Consider the following 19,395-nt stretch of genomic DNA (forward strand, 5'->3'; position numbering starts at 1 on the left):
ATCCCCATTTTTTAATAGTTTCTTGAATATGGCTCTTTGAAGACGAAAAAGCATAGATTTTCTTACAAAATGACTGATAACTAAAAAACTAATCCAAATTTTTGAAAAAGAAAAAAAATACTTCTTCATTATGTCAAAACACAATTATGTGTCGAGTTTCGAGCCTGGGCGAGGCTTCTGGGGCGATATATTGTGATTACAGACACACACACACACAGCCGCTTTTATTATTATGTATAGATAAAGATAAATAAAGATGAATAAAGATGTATAAAGATGAAAGATATTTTGCTTTTATATTTATAATCATACATTCAATGGAAGTTAAATTTAGAGCAAAAACACGTTTTTGAAAGTGAGATAAGTAGATTTAACCTAAGTCAAAAAACCTCTTTTCTTTTGTTACTGTAGGTTGTGGAAATAATCACTCGTTAAGCAACTCTATCTAAGAATAAGTACTGCACCAATAAGTGCATGCACAATGAGAACTTGCCAATCATGTTTCGAAATAATTTATCTACTTTTGTTTAGTATTTTTACGCAAGTCCTACTATTTAGTTATGTCTCCTATACCCATTAATTGCGTGTGTACATATTAATCAAATAATATAGTTGTTATGAAAGGAAATAATTCAAGAAGAATAAATTAAAAAATATCAACAACATTACTATATTACCACTGCTTAACATGGTTAGATCTATAAAAAAAAAAAGGAAAATACAGCAATATTATGAGTTTACTGTCTTACTAGCACCTACTTGTTATGAATACCATAAATTATAATTATTAATAAAATTAATTAGTCGTTGTCTACGTTTAATTATTATTTTTTACATTAAAAATTATATTTATGAAAAGCCAATGTGTATAAAAATATGGACTAACTTGCTTTTATTTCTAATAAAATGTTATTATTGAAAGTGGAATAAGTGAGCAAAAAAATAGTCGATTTTAAAAATCGTTAATGCAGTCTAAAGTTGAATCACATTATAGTATTTAAAGTACCACCCAAATCAATTAACCTTTGAAAATAGTTTTAAATTCATTTATACGCTAACCCTTATATGTATCTCAATAATGTGAAAAAATGGACTGATTCCTCATTCAAAAATAAAGCTCATTTATCATAATTACAGCATACTCTCATTTAGGTGAAATTCGAAATATCGAAGTTTTCGATATTACGAAAAGAGTCTGAATTCCATTTTGCATTTGTTATTTCGATTATAGAAAAGAAAGAAAGAAACTTTTAAAGTAATTTATTTCTAGCAAACCGTAGCTTTAACGTGTGGTTTTAAGTTTCGAAATGGACCAAAATCATGTACAATGTGTGCAAAAAAAAATTTACTCAGATAACTTTTGATCTAAGGGATCGAATTTTCAAGTACTAGTATTCAATTTTAATGGTGTGAAAAGTTGACTTCTAATATTAATTAATTACTGCCTGCATATTTCGCTACATCTCGAGAACTTTTAAAGAGAATTTAAAAAATTTCTGCACACAATTATAAAATTCGTTTATCCTAAGATAATTCCATTCAAAAAAATAATTTTTAGCGATGTATTATTTATAAATATTTTTTTAATCACAGTCGATAAATTTTTAAATCGCAAGGTATACAAATATTTACATCATTTTAAAGAATGTAATTTTATATGATTAAATACAAGAATTGAACGAAATCTCTCCAATACTTCCTGAAAAATCAGTTTTAAATATCTTTTTCAAAATTCAATTTCTCTATAACTATTGAAACGATTGAACTGACTATTTTGACTAGAATGTTAAAAATATTACGATTTTCGAAAACCTGAACTTTCGATTTTTAGTATCCATCAAGATTTTACTGTGTATTTAGTAAGTTTCATAACTTACTTTAAGTTTCATAACTTACTTTAAGTTTCATAACTCATGGTTGAATATGTTTCGTTAGTTATATATCAATCATCCTTCATAAATATAAGATTTTGCTATGGAATTTATGCCCTAAACCCAACACTATCTCTTTTTTCTTCTGCAGGGAGGTTCGAGTAAAACGGGTGCAACGGAGGTGGAAATCATCCGCTATCAGGTGCTCATACCCGTAACGGAGGTGCAAGTTCGAGCTGGTTGTGTGAAGGAGGGTGATTCCCACTTCCTCTGGGAACTCATACATTTGAGATCCCAGATGCAGAGGAGATCAGAAAAGATTTACCAACTCTCTAACAGGTTGGTCTCACAATATCCAATTATTTTCTTCTTTTTTAACAAAAATACTTTTAATGTAAGACTTTTTTTGCGAATGTAAAGTCGAAAAAATATAATTTTCACATAACATGAAATAACTAAAAAAATTTTAAATTTAATGAAAACATTTGAATTGTGCTGCCGGAAACAATATAAAAGCATTTTGCTACTAAACTTCAGAGAGATTTTTCTTGTAACATTCAAGCACGTACGTTTTGCGCAAGTTCGGCCGAAAGCTGAGACTATTCAGTAAAAAATTCCACTATTCAGAACAAAAAAATGTGAACATACGGTATGCTACGTGTAAGTGCTAAACCTCACCAATTTCTAGATTTTCTACAGGTAAGGATGTAAAAATACGTTTATCATGTTTTACGAGATATTTCTGCTGATTTTTCTGAAACTTTATGTTTTGCTATTTGCTTGCGTTATATTTGCTTATTAAATAATCCGAAATACAAAATGGGGATAAACAAGTGTAATAAATGTTATACATTAAATCATGACTAAAAAATAATAATAATTTTATACCATTAACAAAAATCGTGACTGTCAGAAGAAAATTCTTGAATAAGCATAGATTAATTGTATTATTGGTAGGTAGATACTTTATTTACGTCACACTAGAGCTTCACAATAGGCTATTGGCGACGGTCTGGGAAGCATCTCTGAAGATGATCCGAAAACATGCCATCGCAATTTAGATCCTCTGCAGAGGGGATGGCTACCATGCTTTGGTAGCCCGATGACTTGAGCGCGAAGTCGAGAGCTTTAAGGTAGAACTATTTAACGAGGACCGATACCGCGCACCCTCGGTACCTAAGCAGGCTGATCAAAATGGTCCACCACCCGCTTAGTGACGGCAGCCAGTGATGCTTGACTTCGGTGTTCTACTGGGAACCGTGTCTTTACGATCAGCCCTCTTTGCGGGACAGTTGCATCATTGAATAAATGTGTGGAAGTGAGCAGGAAACATGTTCGTTGGCTCCGGCTGAGATCGAACCAGGAGACCTTTCTGTCTTTATCTGGACGCTCCATTGAAAAGGGTATATACTTTCAAACAAGGTGAGTTAAGAAGCTTCCAGTGAACGAGTTTATTTTCATTGTTAGTCATTAACGTTTTACGTATTTGAGAGGCAGCATAACCGTGATTGAGCCTTGATGTCATTTGAAACCCATGTGATTTATTTGTTTAATCAAGACTAATCATAGAACGAGACAAAGTAATGCAGTGCTACCACCTGCCGAGAAATGAAAGAGTTACGCGATTGCGATTAATATTAGTTGACGCAGACCAGACCTATAGTCGGATGCTGTGAGCAACATAGAAAAGGGTGTACATACACTCCCTACCAGGATAAGTTAGAAAGCTTTAAATAGTTGCCACTGCAAATATTATGCTAATTTGACTAAAACATTCCTAATACTAACTCTAAGTGATTTAGATAGATTGATTGATGTGATTTAGATATTTTTTGTCTTCCTTTACAGCACAAGTGAGTTTCGAAATGCCTTCCTCCGCACTATCCGGCAAACCATCCGCGAGAGTGTGCGAAACATGACAGTGCCTGTTAACAAGCCCGTCTCAAAAGACAAATCCGGCGAACGTTCGAGCGGCAGACGTTCTGGACCAGAATCCGGCAGTGCTACGATGGCTAGGACGCTGAGCGGCAAGAAAAGGCCAAAGAGTGTCCAGCGTCATTCGGCGGGAGCCATGGAACAAGAAGTAACAGTCGAAACTTACGACAACCTTGAACAGAACTTTCACACCAGAAGCAAGACTGTAACAGATGGTATGGATGACATGGACGCTTCTGAAAGGTCAGACAGGTCTGATCGATCGGATAAATCCGACCATTTGCACCGGTTGCCTGGCAAAACTTCTAATTCTCTGGGTAAAGGTGGGCTTGTTTATATCCAGGCTGCTCATGACAAGGGAGGATCGCCTGTCTGGAAGCTTAGGGGTGAGAACGACAAATCGGCTACACTTCCTCATCCTCCAAAAGGTCAGCAGCAATATTATGATGGGAGTGCACCTCTCTACAAGAAGGACCATTGTACGTCATCAGGGCTATCGAAGCCACCTCTAGAATGTTAACGTTGGTCACACTGCCTTTGCATAATTAGGAATTTAAATTATAACTCTACTCAAAGACAGGGCCAATCCTCTTGAAGTGATCATACAAAGAGAGCGTGCTTAAAAAAGAGTTTAAGCCCAACTTGTGCCAAGATTTCCATGTCGAAACGAATGTGGAAATTTTTGCATAGGATTATAAATGAGAATCTTTTAGCAAGAGCTCTATTGTACGTGATTTTTCAATTAAATTACTTAAAACAAAAACAAATTAACTTCAAGAATTCATTATTAAGTATACAAAATTAAATGAATGACGTAGATTGGAAAAGAAAAACTCACGCAAACGCTATGGTATCTTCGAAATGAAAAGTTTTATGAAAATATGATTTTTTTTCCTCCAAACGCAGCTTTAAAATTTTTAACAAACATTTGGAAATTTAACAATGACCGCAAGAAACATTTTTTAAAAAAATGCTATTTTGAACTTACAAATAATTTTAATTGCAATAATGGACATCATCATTACTTTGGTAATTACTAAATCTATTTTTCATATCATTAAAACATTTTTAATATTTAAATACAATTTATTTTCTTATGAATAGAAGACTGAAAATCAGATTGGTTTTGAAGAAATAAGACTGACTAATCTATGTGTACTCAGTAATTAATCATGATACCCAAAATCTTTGGGGGGGGGGGTATTTTTGTTTCCTTATTCTGCTGATCGTACTCTTTTTCAAAAACAATCAAAAAGAAAAATGCCAGAAAGCTCTTAACTAGCAAATTTCAACCCCTGAAATAAAAATTTTAAAAAATAATAACTGAGTTTTAAATAAACAGCCTTATAGGGATTCAGTAATTAATTGTCCTTCAAGATGAAAAAAGAAACTTATGGTATTTTAAACTTACAAGTTTAAAAATATTCTACCAACAGCTTTCTTTCAATATTGTCCGAAATAAATAATTAAAACTATCGGAGTATTCATAGATAATACACGCCACGGAGTATTAAAAAATACTAGCCGTACATTTTATGACATGCCACAGAAAAACTTGTGTTAAAGGAGAAACAAATATATTACTGTTGTTTTCAATTAACAAAGTTCAAAATATCCGACCCACTGCTGTTTTTATAAGCAAGCAACAACAACAAAAAAATCAGTATTTTAAATTTACATGCATGAGAAATCCCGGACAACAGCTGTCTTTGGTGTTAAACCAAAAAATATCGAATGTTGTTTTATATTTCTCCGAGGGGAAATACTCAGAGACTAACAGCTGTTTTTAAAGACAAACCAAAATATATCGAACGTTCCTTTAAATTTACAAAAGATAAGATACTTAGAGAGGCTAACAGTGATCTTAGAAAGTAAGCGCAAAACTGTCTTATGTTGTTTTAAATTTACACAAATGAAGATTTTCAGAGAAACTAATAACTGTCTTTAAAGATAAGCTTAAGAAAACAGAAACAAGTATTGAATTTATAAACGTTAAAAGATCTGACTAAAGACAGGTCAAAGAAAAACTTGTTTGGAATCGGACGAAAACTTAGCGTTATGAGTCAACAAACCTCAAACGATCTAACCAATAGCTGTTTTTAAAGACAAGCTAAAACAAAAAGATAATGTTGTTTTAAATGAACACATTTCAAGAAACACAGTCCACAGCAGTCCCTTTAAAGACAAAACGAAACTATACTCCGTTGCAAGTTAAGAAAAGACCGGTTTAAAAAATCATCCGCAACTGTTCCTTTTTTTTTCAGCTCTCAAATTATATAATTCTGCTTTCAAAACAATATAAAAGCTTTTAAAAGTTAAACTCGTCGGACAGAAATTTAATCCGTGCTATTTTTTCTTATAAGCAAAAAGAGCGCCGTACTACGTGGTTTAAAGAATTGGCGATGTTGATATTCGTTGGAACTTGGCATCCATTTAGCATTCACTTAGATGCAAACAGGCGCTCTCTCCATAGGGATAATGGTTTTTAACTTAACTTACAACAGAGTATAACACTATTTTAAATCTAAAAAACTTAAAGAGACAAATACCTTTGAAGATAGATCAAAAACCTTAAGTTTCTTTAAACTAAGAGCCCCGGCAAACAGTTTTCTTTAAGGACAAGTCTAGTGAGGAAAACATTGCAATTTTTAAGAGATCTGGTCAAAAAAGAAGAAGAAACAAATATTACGGAACTTCAAGAGATTAGGCCCTGTCTCTCCTCAGAAAATGAACTGAGAAAAAGGTAGTGTTCACTAGTGAGAAGATTTTTTTCCGCCGATTGAGGGACGAGTGTGTATGTGATGAGAGAGCATGTGAAAGTCACTTCTGTTGTTATAACTTCGCAAATGACTATCAAATCAAAAGATAGCAACAGAGCAAATATTGGTTGTGTGCAAGCCGTCAAGAGTTTGATAAACAAAATAAATAAATGAATCTTTACTAACGGTATCGAAGACGAATTGTTGTTTAGTATATTAAAAATAAAGCCTGTGATTTGTAAACAGTTTCAAAGCAAACAAAAAAAAATATTAACAATAACTGCACCACAGAAAAGATTGTTCTTTATGAGAAACTAAAAAAGGTCTTCACCGAGCTCAATTTGCAGTGCATAAGTGCCCCCCTTTTTTCCCAGTAACTGCAACTATTCTTCAACTATTGAAAAAGAAACGTTTAAAAAAAATACACGATCGGTTGTTGTTTACGATGTATTTATTCTACAATGTTTAAGAACAAATAGAGGAAAAAAGAAGTTATTTAAAGATATAGTTTAGCATTTTTTCATAGCGTGCAGCTCTGTTTTATCTTGCCATACATTTTATTAGGGGTTCATCTAACCATTATTCTGCACTCTACTATTATTATATCTTCTATTACGACGTCGACATACCAAGTTATTACTGTTATACTGGTAGCAAAAGAAGCAGTTCCTCCATTCTTTTTTTTAAAGCAAACACATTTTTTAAATGAAGCGCTATTTTTCCCCCTTTTATATCATTTTATAAAAATGCTTAGATTCAAAAATGACCAAATCCCTTGATGAAAGTTCCATATTTGAAACAATATTGTAGTGTAATGGGCTTCTATTCAAAAATGGCCAAGTCCACATTGAGTCAATATTTTTGTATGATAGGCTTAGATTCAAAAACGGCCGAGTCCACTTTTTGTCAGTTTCGCATTGTGACAATATTATTGTATGATGGGCTTCGATTCGAAGATGGCCAAATCCACTTTTTGCCAGTTCCACATTGAGATAATATTATTGCATGATATTGAGATATTATTGCATGGTTTGGATTCAAAGATGGCCAAGTCCACTTTCTGTCATTTCCGCATCGAAACGTGATTGTATGTAAGATTTAAATTCGGAAACAGACAAATCCACTCCTTGTAATGTCAGCGATTATTGCATAATGAGCTTGGACGTGAAACATTAATGTCTATTGTTCATAACTTAAAGAAAAACTTTATACATTTAAATTTAATTGGAAAGTTCAAAATTGTGATCATTTTAAAAGTGTCATTTTAGCGCATGGGAAATTTTTCCAACTTGGATCTCTTACAAATGAAAAAAAAAATTTTAAAAACATTTTTGGCTTGACTACTTCATTATTTTTGAAATTGAGAAACCTGGACTTGGTAAGTTTTGAACCAAAGCTACTGGACATTTTACTTCCTTACTCTTTACTTTACTTGGTATATAAATTTTCAACGAGAAAAAGTTTTGGTTCCGAACTTAGTGAATATTTTATTTTCCTTTAATATTTTTTATTTGGATTTTTTTTTTCGAACTTGGCCACTTTTGAATCAAAACTTTTTGTTTATCTTTCATCGGGAAATGTTTCTCAAATATAACTGATAAGTTTCATTGCTAATGTACCGAAAATGAATTTTAAGTTAGTAACATAAGAAATAAAGCATAATGATTTAGGGTTTTTTCTTATAATTTGAACATCACACCGAATTTACTCAATGTCATCCAGAAAAAAATCTTCGTTGTAGTAACATCTTAACACTCGTTTTTCACTTGTTCTTAATTTTAAAGAATCAACAGTTAAAGTAATCATTTCAAAATAATCGATCCAGCTGGATCTTATCCTTGATTAGCTACTTTTGTGCGATAACAATAGTTATTTTTTTCACAGAATACTTTTTTACTCCTGCTGTTGAACATGAAATGAAACAATTGATGCATGATTTCTTAAAGTGTACTTCAAAGGGGAAATGCGAAAAAATTACTTTGAAAATTCAAAAGTTACTTTAATGAGTAAATAATTCTTTAAAAGCAAAAGAATTACTAGAAGCCTCGTAATAATTTTCAAGACGATTTCGAACGTGATCAACGCGTGTGTTGAAGTAGGACATCTATTTTGAATAGTTTACTGTATCAATCACGTCGTTAATGCGAGAAGCGTAAAAAATACGTTATTCGCGCTTAGAACGTGAGGTTGTAGTTTTTTCCTAATAACTTTAAGACGTTGTAAATTTTAAACGTGTTGATTGCAAACTCCAAAGGGAAAATGTTTATCTACTTGTTAATATCACTCTTTCAATAACGTTACCCAGTTACCACCTCCCAGAAATTAATGAATGAATATAAAAGTTTGTGAATCCATAACGAAAGTTTAAATTTTTACACAATCAGCGACAAAGGAAGGAAAATTATAATGTATATATCTAAAAGTGAATGTAATTGAAGAGCAAAATGGATGAAGACTCTAAGGGACATTTTAGTGAATACGAGTAAATTAGCTTTAAAATTTGTTTGTTGACAATAGGCAAGCCTTAAGAACAGTTATTTAAATTGTTCGCTTCATAGCGTTCTCATTCGTGATTTTTTTTTTTTTTTACTGCCTCGGATGACGCGTCTACTTTTTGTTGCCAAATCAAATACACTTGCAAATTTTAAACCACTCCCAAATCATTCTAGAACTTTCACTTTAGCCGAGATGGCTTAAGAGATAGAGCGCTCGCCTCGCTATGTGCTAAACCAAGTTCGAATTCAAGCGATGGTTGGTTAATGCGAATTCTGCTCCCTACTTACACTGACCACAGTGCTGACAATAAACATCCTTAGTGATAAACGATTAAAATATTCGTGCCATCGAGCAAAACGTGGGAGGTTTTCATGGAATGACTCTCCATATAAAGCAAATGCTGATAAATTCCGTCAAAAATTCTTCCGCGTAAGCTAGTTTGTAGCAATACTTAATCCAGGAGTTCCCTTGTCTTCTGCTTTGGGTACAAAATTAAAATGCTACAGAGTTAAACATCGATAGCCGTCAACTCAAAATTGACTCGGTTCTTATCACTGGTTATAAAATAAGAAAAAAATACTTTCACTGGCTACTTTCATCCTCTAAGATTCGTGAAACACTTGGAAAAAAAAATTTTATTATTGAGACTAAAATAACATATTTTCCCGAAAATCTCAATTTCTTTCTGGCAAACGTCACTTAGAACCTTTTTTCGATTAGTTCTTCAATTATAATTGGACTAATTTTTAATAAGAATTACTAGACACACCGAAAAACGATTTTGTTTTAATTTGAAACGCGATTCGACGCGCCATAAAAAAATTCTTGCGCTCAGTTTAAAAACGCAAGTTTTAACGAATTTCGTTAGTTTTGACATTTAAATGATATCAACATAGCACATTATGCGTTCTCGAACAGCTACTTTACTCATAAAACAAAATCAATTTTTTAGGAAAATGTGTTATCAACGCAACAAAATGGAATCCCTTGTGAGAAGTTTGTACAAATAATTATGCTAAGATGTTAAATTAACTTTATTATTAAACTCAAACTATTTAATTAATTGAATGTGCTATACATAACGTAGTAGGCCAAAAAGCTTTATCCTAAATTACGTTTAAATTTTATTACGGTATGGTATATATATATTTTACAGCCCTTCTTTTACTCTCGATAATTTGCCCCAGATTTGAAAAGAAAAATAATTAATGCCACATTTATTCTAAGCTTTTTCAAAAAATAAAAATTAATCATTCCATTTTTAATGGAAGAAAAATTTGAAATCGTATTTAACTTTTTCAAAAATTGAAGAAAAAATTATTCCATTTCAAACCACTTTTCAGTGAACAAAATATTAAGAATCTTATTTGACTTTTTAAAAAAAAAATTCCATTTTAAAACACTTTACAATAACAAAAAATTAGGAATCGTATTTGATTTTTTAAAAAATATTTAAAAAAATTATTCCATTTCCAAATACTCTTCAATGAAAGAAAATTAGGAATAGTATTTGACTTTTTAAAAAAATTTTAAAAAATTATTCCATTTCCAAACAGTCTTCAATGGACAAAAAATTAGGAATCGTATTTGACTATTTTAGATTTAAATATTTCGACAGTATGCATAGAGTATAAGTTGATACTCATATGTATAAATGAAAAAGATTTAATACATTTTAAATTAACACAGATATGGATGAAATGCAAACTTAGGCATATTCCCGATACTACGTTTATTATACTTCTAATCTTCCTCCATTTCAAACGGTTCAAACTGAAATTTAAAGTTTAATTTTATCAATGAATTAATCAAAAACTACAAAATTCTATGCACAACAGAAATTAAATTATTAAATACGAATTAATCCAATTAAAATATTTTATTAGAAATTAAAGCATATTTTTTCTGGATGGATTTCAAATTTGAGGCATATTTGATGTATGACAAAAGAATATTTTTTATAATGGAGTTTAATAGCCTGTAGGCTTAGATATTTGTGATTTCAGAAAATACAAATGGTTAAGAATTATTATGTATAATATCAAAAGAATTTGCCAAACGCTTTATTTTCTATACAACTTTAACAAAGAGCAATCTTACCAAATAAGCTGTCCAAAACGATTAAGTCAAATTCCTTTTTTATATTTTACCATTTTCAAATACGTAAAACAACTTCAAAATAAATATGTATTTTAAAAAATTCATTTTATAATAAATCTAGAATGTATCTTCGAATTTTTAAAAAAAAAAAATTTTTTTTCAAGGTACAGATTATTTTTGTGTAGTCTAAGAAAAATTTCCGATCTGTTACTGTCAAGTCTGTTACCAAAGATAATCATTTTTAAAAATGCGGTCAAGATTCAGTAAGTAGCAATAATCACTTTAAAAAACAGTATTGAGATTTTAAAAAAAATTACTTCTGTAATAGATGAGTACTTTTCATGTCTGTTACCAACTTTTTAAAGTTAATTAGAGAAGCTTTATTAACTACTTGTCTTATACAAAGTTTGTGATACACATTCAGCCTCAAAATTTTACACGTGTTAATAAAATAAAAAAAATCAATTATGTAAAACTGTCTGGTTTGTTAATTATTAACAATTTAGTGAAGACTCATAAGTTCCCTATAGGTCAAAATTTTAATTCAGTCTTGACGCTGACTCTTAAAATATGTTTAAGACATATACTAGAACCAATGTTAATCACCAACAATCATCAATTTTCATTTTGATTTTTTAAACGATTTCAGTTTCAAAAATGCCTCAAATTTAAGAATCATCCATAATAAGAATTCATAAATACTTACAATTCAATAATCAAATTCAAGCTCATAATTAATAAATGGTATAATACTATCTTTTTTTAAAAAATAAAGAAGATAGAAAAGGTAAATTATTTTAAAATATTGGTAGATAAACGAAATAGTTGGATTTAGTTTATTTTCTCTTCTGGATTTCTTCTTTACATAACTTCTTATATTTAATAATAATGCATAATTGATAACATGTATATATTTCAAATTAGAAACCCATAAATTAAAAATAGAATTCCAAGTTTTTATTTAGAATTACTAATTTGTTTAGAACTAAATCATTCCCTCTATATTTTCTTTGGAAAAATTGGTTGATAAGCCAATTCAAGATCTATGATAGTGTTTTTGAAAATGTTTGATAAAATACATAACTTTTAATTCTTTAAAAAATGATTTTTTCTAAACAAACAAAAAAGGATGCCGCTTTTGTTACCAGTAAACTATTGTTTTGTTTACAATATTTTATAAATTTCGACCTCCCCAAAAAATATTTCCTTATAAAGTAACATTTTCTTTCTCCGAAAAATATTTTATTAGAAATTAAGAAATATATTTCTTTTGTTTATTAATATTTCTTTGATATATTCAACAATAATTCAGTTCAATAATAAAATTTGTGTTTGTAAAGCATATAATAATAACTGCATTTTTTATTATAATAGTAATTAAAAATCTAGGTGCAAGCTCCTTTTTGTACTTTTATTGTTTATCATTTTAAAATCCACAGATCTTGGACGGTTTTCGGAGTTAACGGTTTTTACTTCAATAAAAAAAAAGTAGAGCTTATTTTTGAAATTATATTGTTAATCATTCAAACTATTACCAAGATCTGAAGCTCTTTTTTGGGGGGAGGGGTATATTTTTCATTGGCAAAAAGTGTCTACACTTAATTTTATCATTCTAAATTACCAAGATCTACAATTGTTTACCGCTTTTCGTTCCAATAGCTAAGGCGATTTATATAATGAGCCCTGTCCTGCTGTTGCAAAGATCCTCTCTCAAACAGTAAAAATACAAAAATGGAGCTGCCTTATTTCTTGCACTTATGTTTTTAATTATGTATATTCATCTTAAAATTATTGATATACATTAAATATAATTCATTTTACAAGATTTGCTACAGTTTTTTAATAATTATATCTAATATATTGGATATTTTCCTGCTATTGTTAACATCAAATAAATTATTTATAGTACAATTAATTTAAGGTTAAATAATTTCAGCAAAATAAAAGTTAAAAGTTTCTTTAAAAAATTAAAAACTTAGAACTAATGCAATGAGTATAGATTATTTTCGAAATATGTTTAAAGTTAAGTTCCAATAAAAAAAAAGCATATGTTAAATAATTTTAAAACATAAATTAATTATGTAAATAAGACATGATTTGATTTTTACTTATTTAAAGTCCAGAAAACTTTTGTATATGTCTAAGTAAAAGGAAACGAGTGAAATTACTCAACCCTGTGAGCATATATTTTAATAAGTAATGAAACAAAATGTTTAAAGAAAAATAAATGATTAAATTAAAACTTACTAATATATATGATTAAAAAATAATTACAATAATAAATACATATGAATAATACAAATGAAATTGAACTTGACGGTAGAAATTACTGCATTATTTCAATTATTTCAGTTAATGTTCTGAATTAATTTCATGCCATCCGAAATAGCGTGCTTACGCGGCTAAAAATAAACTTGAAGCTTTAAAAGCGATTACAACGCTGGGAAGACCTGTGCACCTAGGTGCACTAGGTTTAATTCCCTCTCAATTTTTAAAAATGTATTTTTATCAACATTTGGTGTTTAAATTGTTGATGAAAGTCGTCCATACACTGTAAGCTCAAATTTTTGAAAACAAATATTAAAATGTTTAGAGAGGTGAAATTTTTCTAGAAAAATTTTTACAGATTAAGAATAGTTCCAAGTGTCTTCTACACGAGTTACAGGAAAACTTGTATACCTAAGATTATTTATGGTCGCTTTTTTCTCTGTTTTTTATTTATTTATTTACATTTGTTTTACAAAAAAATGATTCCTGGGATTTAGTGGCCCGTGTGATTCATTAAATTTTCCTAATGGCGCCAAGGCTAGCCACAGTCCCTATTTTATTTTAACTTTCCACCCGAATAAGTTCCAATTTTTTTGATTTCTTCCAGCATTTAAAATTGTGACTGTCTTGAAAAATTAATCCCTCTCTTGGATGTTATAACTGTTTCTCTAAATCAGTAAAAGATCTTGAAATTGAAAAATCTAAATTTTTGTTCTGCTGAAATATGAACTCTAAAATTTGTTTCGGGGTGTAATTCAATAATTTAATGTCAATTTTACATTTAAACAAGTGTGCGATATCATTGTTTAATATAGGACAATAATATCCTACAATGCATGAATTATCATGAAGATAGAAAAACATATTTCTTTCATGAATATTTAGAATCGCGATCGAAATTTAATCATTTAATAATCGTTATCGAAATCATTATCAGACTTTGAAAACTGTTATTGATCTTTAATCGTTTTTGAAATCATTATCGAATTTTGATCGCTTTATATTCGTTTAGAATCGTTTGACTGACGAAGCAATTGCAATACTCAAATAAAAAAATTTAAACTGAAGATTAAGCACCTTTTTACTAGAAACTAAGGAAGAAAGGACAACTAAAGCATACGTATTTCATTATTATGCATTGTATGGTTAATCATTTTTAGAACTCTTGAACGCTCTCTTTTAGCACATGAAAAAAAAGAAATAATAAAACAAATTTATCATACTTAATTTTTTCAAGTTATAAAACCAAAATATATACTATAGCTGACTTAAAATGACGTTCTTGGTTCAAAATCTAAATATGACACACTCACAAATGAAAATTGTCTCCTTTTTGTGAATTTTAGCTTCGTGTCATTCACCCAAAAGAAAAGAAAAATTATTGTGTTTATCAACAATAAAGAAAATGCATTTTTAGAAAATAAATGTGCTAATCAAAATGAATTTTTCTTTCTTTCTAAGAGAGAATAAAAATCTTTAAAAGTGTCGATTATTGATTAAATTAAGTAATGAAAATAATTTGTTAATTCTTAAAATAAAACTTAAATCTAACAATAAGTTCCAAATTTCATGATTTTTAACAACTTAAGTATATTGTTAAACAGTCTTACTGCTTATTTATGAAAATCTTGAACATAAAATGAAAATAGTTGAACTACAAACTCAACGCCTAAAAATATGTAATTTTTAAAAAACCTATATGTCGAAACACCAAAATATTTCTTAAATCTTAACTCCAAGCCACTGATTTAGAGTAAATAATTGTAGCATCAGTTAACCGAGCTTATATAAGTGCTCACATTCGTAAATAAACCAAAAAAATAGAAACACCCTATTTCCCATTGCTAAATTATCTGAAATTACTTAAAACTTAAAAAAGTTTTACTGAGAAAAATTCATTGAAATAAGTGTAATGTAAATAGAGATCTGGTGTCAATAGATTTATAAAAAGATTTTTTGAAAGACAAGTCTTAATGTTTATTGTGAAATATATTTATTGTCATTGTTATCATTCTGTGTTTATTTTAGCTAAAATATGTAAAAAACAAAATGATTAAATTTGTTTGAAATAATATTGGAGAAAAATGCAGTTTGAATTATGAATGTAAACTTAATCAAATTAATGCTAACAAATTTTAAATCATTTCGTATTAGATTTAATACACTTTTAATTATTTTGTAGTTTAACCCACAATTTAATAGTTATTAGATGCTAAGCACGTTGAAAAAAAAATAATAATAATTTTAAAACCTCTCACTATCAGTTTTAGAAAGAATTAATCTGACCGTCGTCACTTCCACAGAAAGGCAGCTATTTAGGATTAACAGCAACGTAATAAATAGTTAATACTATCTAGATTTAATAACTTCAAAAATAACTAAACCTTCTAAAATTCTTGAAATAAAATGTAGGTGTTATTCATTTACAACTTTTTAATACTTTCTACTAAAAACTGAAGTGGTTTAATGGCGTAGTTAATGATGGCATTTAAAAGGTTTCTGAATAATTAAATTTTAATTTGAAATTACCCAACATTTGATCCTTTTACTGCCATGACGTCTTTCACGTATACGACTATAGTGTCTTAGAAAATTTATAAAAAAAAAAAGAAGAAACATTTATATATATATATATGCTAATCAAATACTTAAGATATTATTTCACACAGAGTTGTTTTTTCTCAACAGTAGTTTAAATGTTTTTTCTCCGACTTCGTTCAGTTCAAAAAATAAAATAAAAAACATTATTTACTTTTCTAGTCAAACAAAATATATATGTACATAAAAATCCATATGTTGAGAATCAGTTCTATATATTTGAGGGGAATATCAAGATGATTGTTTTATTATAGGTTGAGAGAATTGTATTATATATTTTATGGTAATGTTATAGTGAATAGAATTCTTCTGGCCCACAAGTCAATCTTTGTCAAGAGAGAGCCCATTTCAAATTCATTTTTGGAGTTGAAAGTAACCCCAAACTATGAGCAGGTTGATGAAATAAAAACTATTACTTTTTAATATAGGTGCTTTAGATAAATAATACTGTTAATTATCAGCCTATTGAGTGTATAGTGTACAAAAGAAAGACTGAGATGTAAATTTCTTGTTTTAAACATATTAAAGAGAAAAATACAAATACCTTTATCACTTGTATCTCTTCTTTTGTATTTCTCTACACACTAAATACATAGTGAACATAAAAATTTTTAAATATGTCTGTGAGATGACAAACCAGTTTTAAAAAATGTAATAAGGATTACTGGGTTGCGTTTAAGAAACAGACTTAATTTACCTTCACCAAATTTCAAAATTAAGTTACTTGAGAAAACAATGTTTCTGCTGCATATCAGACAATACTGCGAAATGTGTATGGAGAATTTATTATATTTGTCTCCAGACTGTTGCTACAAATGACAGTTATTTTGAAAAAAATTGTTTTACATTTTTCCTCAGCTTGCTGTTAAAGATCTTTATTACTAGTTGTGAAATTCGGGGAGAATAAATTAACGAGTCGTAAGTAGATCTTTGCAAAGTAAGCATTTCTATTCCCTTTCGTTTTTCTTCAATTGATTTTTTTAAATCGACCATTTTCGGGATACAACATAATCTTAAAATACAAAAACAAAGGACTAATTATAAATCATATGATTTTCAAAAACTTAATTTTAATAAAATTATGTGAACAGCATAATATTTCAAAAATATTTTTCAAAGGTTTTAAGCCGATTGAAGAAAGAAAACCTTTGGAAATTCCTCCAATTATACTCAATATTCCGGAAGCAAAAATTGGTAAGTTCAGAAATTGTTGGATATGATTTCTCAAAAACTATTTCACCTTTTATTTTAATGAAATTTTACAAACTTTTTCTGGACAAAATTGAATAGTGATGGAACAAAAACTTTTAACTTTTGTACTTACTTGCAAATTATTTTACAAAGCAAGATATGGACATTACCAGACAAAACGTGTTGTTCTGTGTAACACAAGAGTTCCGTGAAAGGATCACTGAGGTTCCAAGATAAAGACTTTTTTTTTAAACCGATCATGATTTTTGAAACCTATTATTATATTTAGATCCTATAATTTGTTTAATATTGAGGCTAATTTTAGGAATTGTAATGTAAATAAAATAGAAACTAGCAAAATTTTAAAAGAAAACATTCGATTACAAAAAACTGAATAAATTATTAAGTGATATGCATTTATAAAAAAATTAGACAGCATTTTTTATCAAAAATTTTAATTCAGAATAAAATAGCTAAACACAAGAATAAAAAATTGCGTTTCTCTGATAATATTCTCAATTTTTAAAACAGCTCTTTCTTAAAAACCATAATTCAGCTTATTTTATTCACTTTATCTTATGCATACAGCAAGAACAAATTCAGATGTTGCACCAGACCTGTGATTTTAGCTGCCTGACTGAAAATCTAGCTTTAAGATATTTATTTAGAAAATTGGAAACAGCTAGTCTAGATTTTATCAATTTTTATTTTATTTTAATTGTAATTTTAAATTTTTTTCTTCAAAATTATGAATCACAAGCAACATTTACCTACTAACAGAAAATTGCTTTTTATTATTATTATCTTAACATAAAAAAACACTATTTATTTTATCACGAGTTATTCTGTCCATTGCGAGATTACCCTCTTCAGCAGGTCTCCAAAAATCAGTTCTCAACTGCTAAATTTTTAAATGAAAACTATACAAAATATTGTTTAAATGTTTTTCTAATTGTTTAAAGGTTATTTAAATAGAAATAATTATTTTCAAACTTAAAACTTATGTAGTAAATTTTAGCATGCATAATAAATAACTCCTAAAACTCAATAATTCAACATAATTTATTCATGATTCCAAATCCTTAATGACTACAAAGAATTCAAAGTAGCAGCCTGAAGTCATTACACAAATTTAATAACCTTTTAATGTGCATGCCAATCATTCCAAAGACTGTAATGTTTACATAAAATTCATAGTAGCAGCTGTCATTATTATGTAACTTTTAAAACTTTCGACTTGAATGCCCAAAATTCCAAATAAGTAAAAGCCACAGATTATTTTAGTATCTTTACACATCTTTTGAAGTGCATTATATAAAACATTCAAAAGTCATGATTACTGAAAATTTATAGCAGCACATAATACTATTACACAATTTAAACATTTTTGTCGTGAATGCCAAACATTCCAAAATTCATAATGACTTGAAAGAATTCACTGAAATAATGAAGTCATCGCACAAGTTTAAAATGTGTTCGACGTGTATGGCAAAGATTCCAAAGTCCCTAAAAATTGCAAAGAATTCACAGTAGCAGCTGACATATTAGCAAAACTTTAAAATGTTTAACCTCTAAAATACGATTCCAAAGACCATAATGATTACAGAGAATTCAGATTAGCAGCTGCCATTATTACATATAACTTTTAAAACTTTGGACATGAATGCCCAACATTTCTAATAAGTAATAGCTACAGATAACTTTAACATCATTACACATCTTTTGAAGTGCATTATAAAACAATCAAAAGTCATGATTACTAAACATTTATGGTAGCACCTGACATCATTACACAATTTTAAAACTTTTGTCATAAATTTCAGAATTCGTAATAACTTGAAAAAATTCATTGTAGTAACTGAAGTTATCACACAAATTTAAAACCATCGACATGCATGAAAAAAATTTCGAAATCCCTAAAAATTGCAAAGAATTTATAGTAGCATCTGACATCATTGCAAAACTTTTGCTGTGCATGACAAAAATTCAAAAGTTCATAATGATTACAGACAATTCATAGTAGCAACTGACATTATTACACATCATTAAAACTTTTGACGTGCATGCTGAAGCATGTGTTTCTTTAAACCTTGCTCCCCTCTAAAACCTTTAGAACATATGTTGCACACATAAGGGAGCTCACCTGTGTGACACAACATGTGACGTTGAAGATTTTT

At 29.1% G+C, this 19,395-nt stretch overlaps 1 protein-coding gene across 11 annotated transcripts in view; it reads left to right on the plus strand.

The window, feature by feature from the left end:
* The window catches only part of LOC107446947 (protein still life, isoform SIF type 1), a 249,448-nt gene extending 242,693 nt beyond the window's left edge, over positions 1 to 6,755 (plus strand). For all 11 annotated transcript variants that reach the window (XM_071177065.1, XM_071177071.1, XM_071177067.1 and 8 more), the window contains 2 exons: positions 2,023 to 2,210; positions 3,720 to 6,755. In XM_071177065.1, the coding sequence (XP_071033166.1) occupies positions 2,023 to 2,210; positions 3,720 to 4,326 (795 nt within the window). In that variant the 3' untranslated portion in view covers positions 4,327 to 6,755. The remainder of the gene's footprint in view (positions 1 to 2,022; positions 2,211 to 3,719) is intronic.
* Positions 6,756 to 19,395: the final 12,640 nt, after the last annotated feature.

The sequence above is a fragment of the Parasteatoda tepidariorum genome, chromosome 2 (genome assembly GCF_043381705.1).
Source record: "Parasteatoda tepidariorum isolate YZ-2023 chromosome 2, CAS_Ptep_4.0, whole genome shotgun sequence".
In the NCBI taxonomy this organism is placed as follows: Eukaryota; Metazoa; Arthropoda; class Arachnida; order Araneae; family Theridiidae; genus Parasteatoda; species Parasteatoda tepidariorum.